The sequence below is a fragment of the Pinus tabuliformis genome, chromosome 1_1, assembly GCF_031772625.1.
Source record: "Pinus tabuliformis cultivar Carrire ecotype Pingquan chromosome 1_1, CPIR1, whole genome shotgun sequence".
Taxonomy (NCBI): Eukaryota; Viridiplantae; Streptophyta; class Pinopsida; order Pinales; family Pinaceae; genus Pinus; species Pinus tabuliformis.
The window spans coordinates 638,187,490-638,188,607 of NC_142297.1; the positions used below are offsets into that span (position 1 = coordinate 638,187,490).

At 46.4% G+C, this 1,118-nt stretch overlaps 1 protein-coding gene across 1 annotated transcript; it reads left to right on the forward strand.

Moving 5' to 3' along the window:
• Positions 1–263: 263 nt before the first annotated feature.
• Positions 264–737, forward strand: LOC149214936 (uncharacterized). The gene has a single exon (XM_089389553.1). The coding sequence runs from the start codon at positions 264–266 to the stop codon at positions 735–737; it is 474 nt and encodes a 157-aa protein (XP_089245679.1).
• Positions 738–1,118: the final 381 nt, after the last annotated feature.

The following is a 1,118-nucleotide window of genomic DNA, read 5'->3' on the forward strand; positions in this document are numbered from 1 at the left end:
GACATTGTGAGCTGGGCATCTGTATCTAGCTGCTGGCTGGCTACGACTGCTCAGGAACCTTAGCGTACGACCTCGGCTGTTTCCCTAGAACAAGTTTCCTCCAAATCCTCCACTCTAGAAGAGACCGCTGCAGAACATTAAAATAACTTCAGTGATGTTGCAGTCCTGCAGACTCATAGCTCATACTGCTCGTTCAAATTACCTAGTCCGTTGTGAACAGCTAAGCCACAACTCAACATTTGAGAGAATCAAAGATCGAAAGAATGGAAGCTAACAGTAGCGTGAGTAATAAGAATAACATTTTTAGGGTTGGGCAAGTCGAACTGAGGAACTTCTGCTCGGCGGATTTGGAAGACTTATACGAATGGGCTAGCGATGAAGAAGTGACCAAGTTCGTGATGTGGGAAGCTTTTAAATCCAAAGGGAAGCTGAGTGAATTTCTGCTAAAGATGGTGATTCGTGATCCATGGTTCAAGGCAATATGTTTCAGAGGGAGGCCTATTGGTCATCTCACGCTCAAGCAAGGAACCAGTATTCACAACTACCGAGCTGAGATGGGGTACACGATCGCCAGAAGATACTGGGCGATGGGCTTCGCCACCGAAGCCGTGACTATAGCACTGAAAACGGGATTAAGAGAATTCCAGGGAATCAAGGGAATTGAAGCGCTTGTGCTCCCTGAAAACATGGCGTCGGTAAGAGTGCTGAATCTGCATCCACAAGGTGCGGTAGCATGAGTGTTTCTTGGTCGAGTGGATCCAGTTGAACCAGAACCAGCTGCACTCAAATCTCTTTGAATCAGAAGGGCCTGCTGGTAAGGAAATCGAAGGAGGGAAATAGGCGGGTTGAGTGAAGCAGGCAGAAAGCGAGAGCGAAAGCAGGTACCTGGTCCAGATTAAGCAATTGATCCCGGCATCCTTTCAGGTCGACAACTCAAAATCCGGTCTCAGTTAATTCGGCTCTGCCATGCACGGAAAGCTGCAACACATGCATGCAGAACACCTGCCTGCCAATACGCCCAAACTAAAACTGGAAATAATTCAAACTGCAAACAATCCAAACTAATGTTAAGAAATCGTAACATTAATATACAAAATCCTCTAACGGTCAGCAATAAT

What these genes read in the sequence shown, in the direction of transcription:
- LOC149214936 (XM_089389553.1), top strand. Translation starts at nt 264, where the DNA reads ATGGAAGCTAACAGTAGCGTGAGTAATAAGAATAACATTTTTAGGGTT.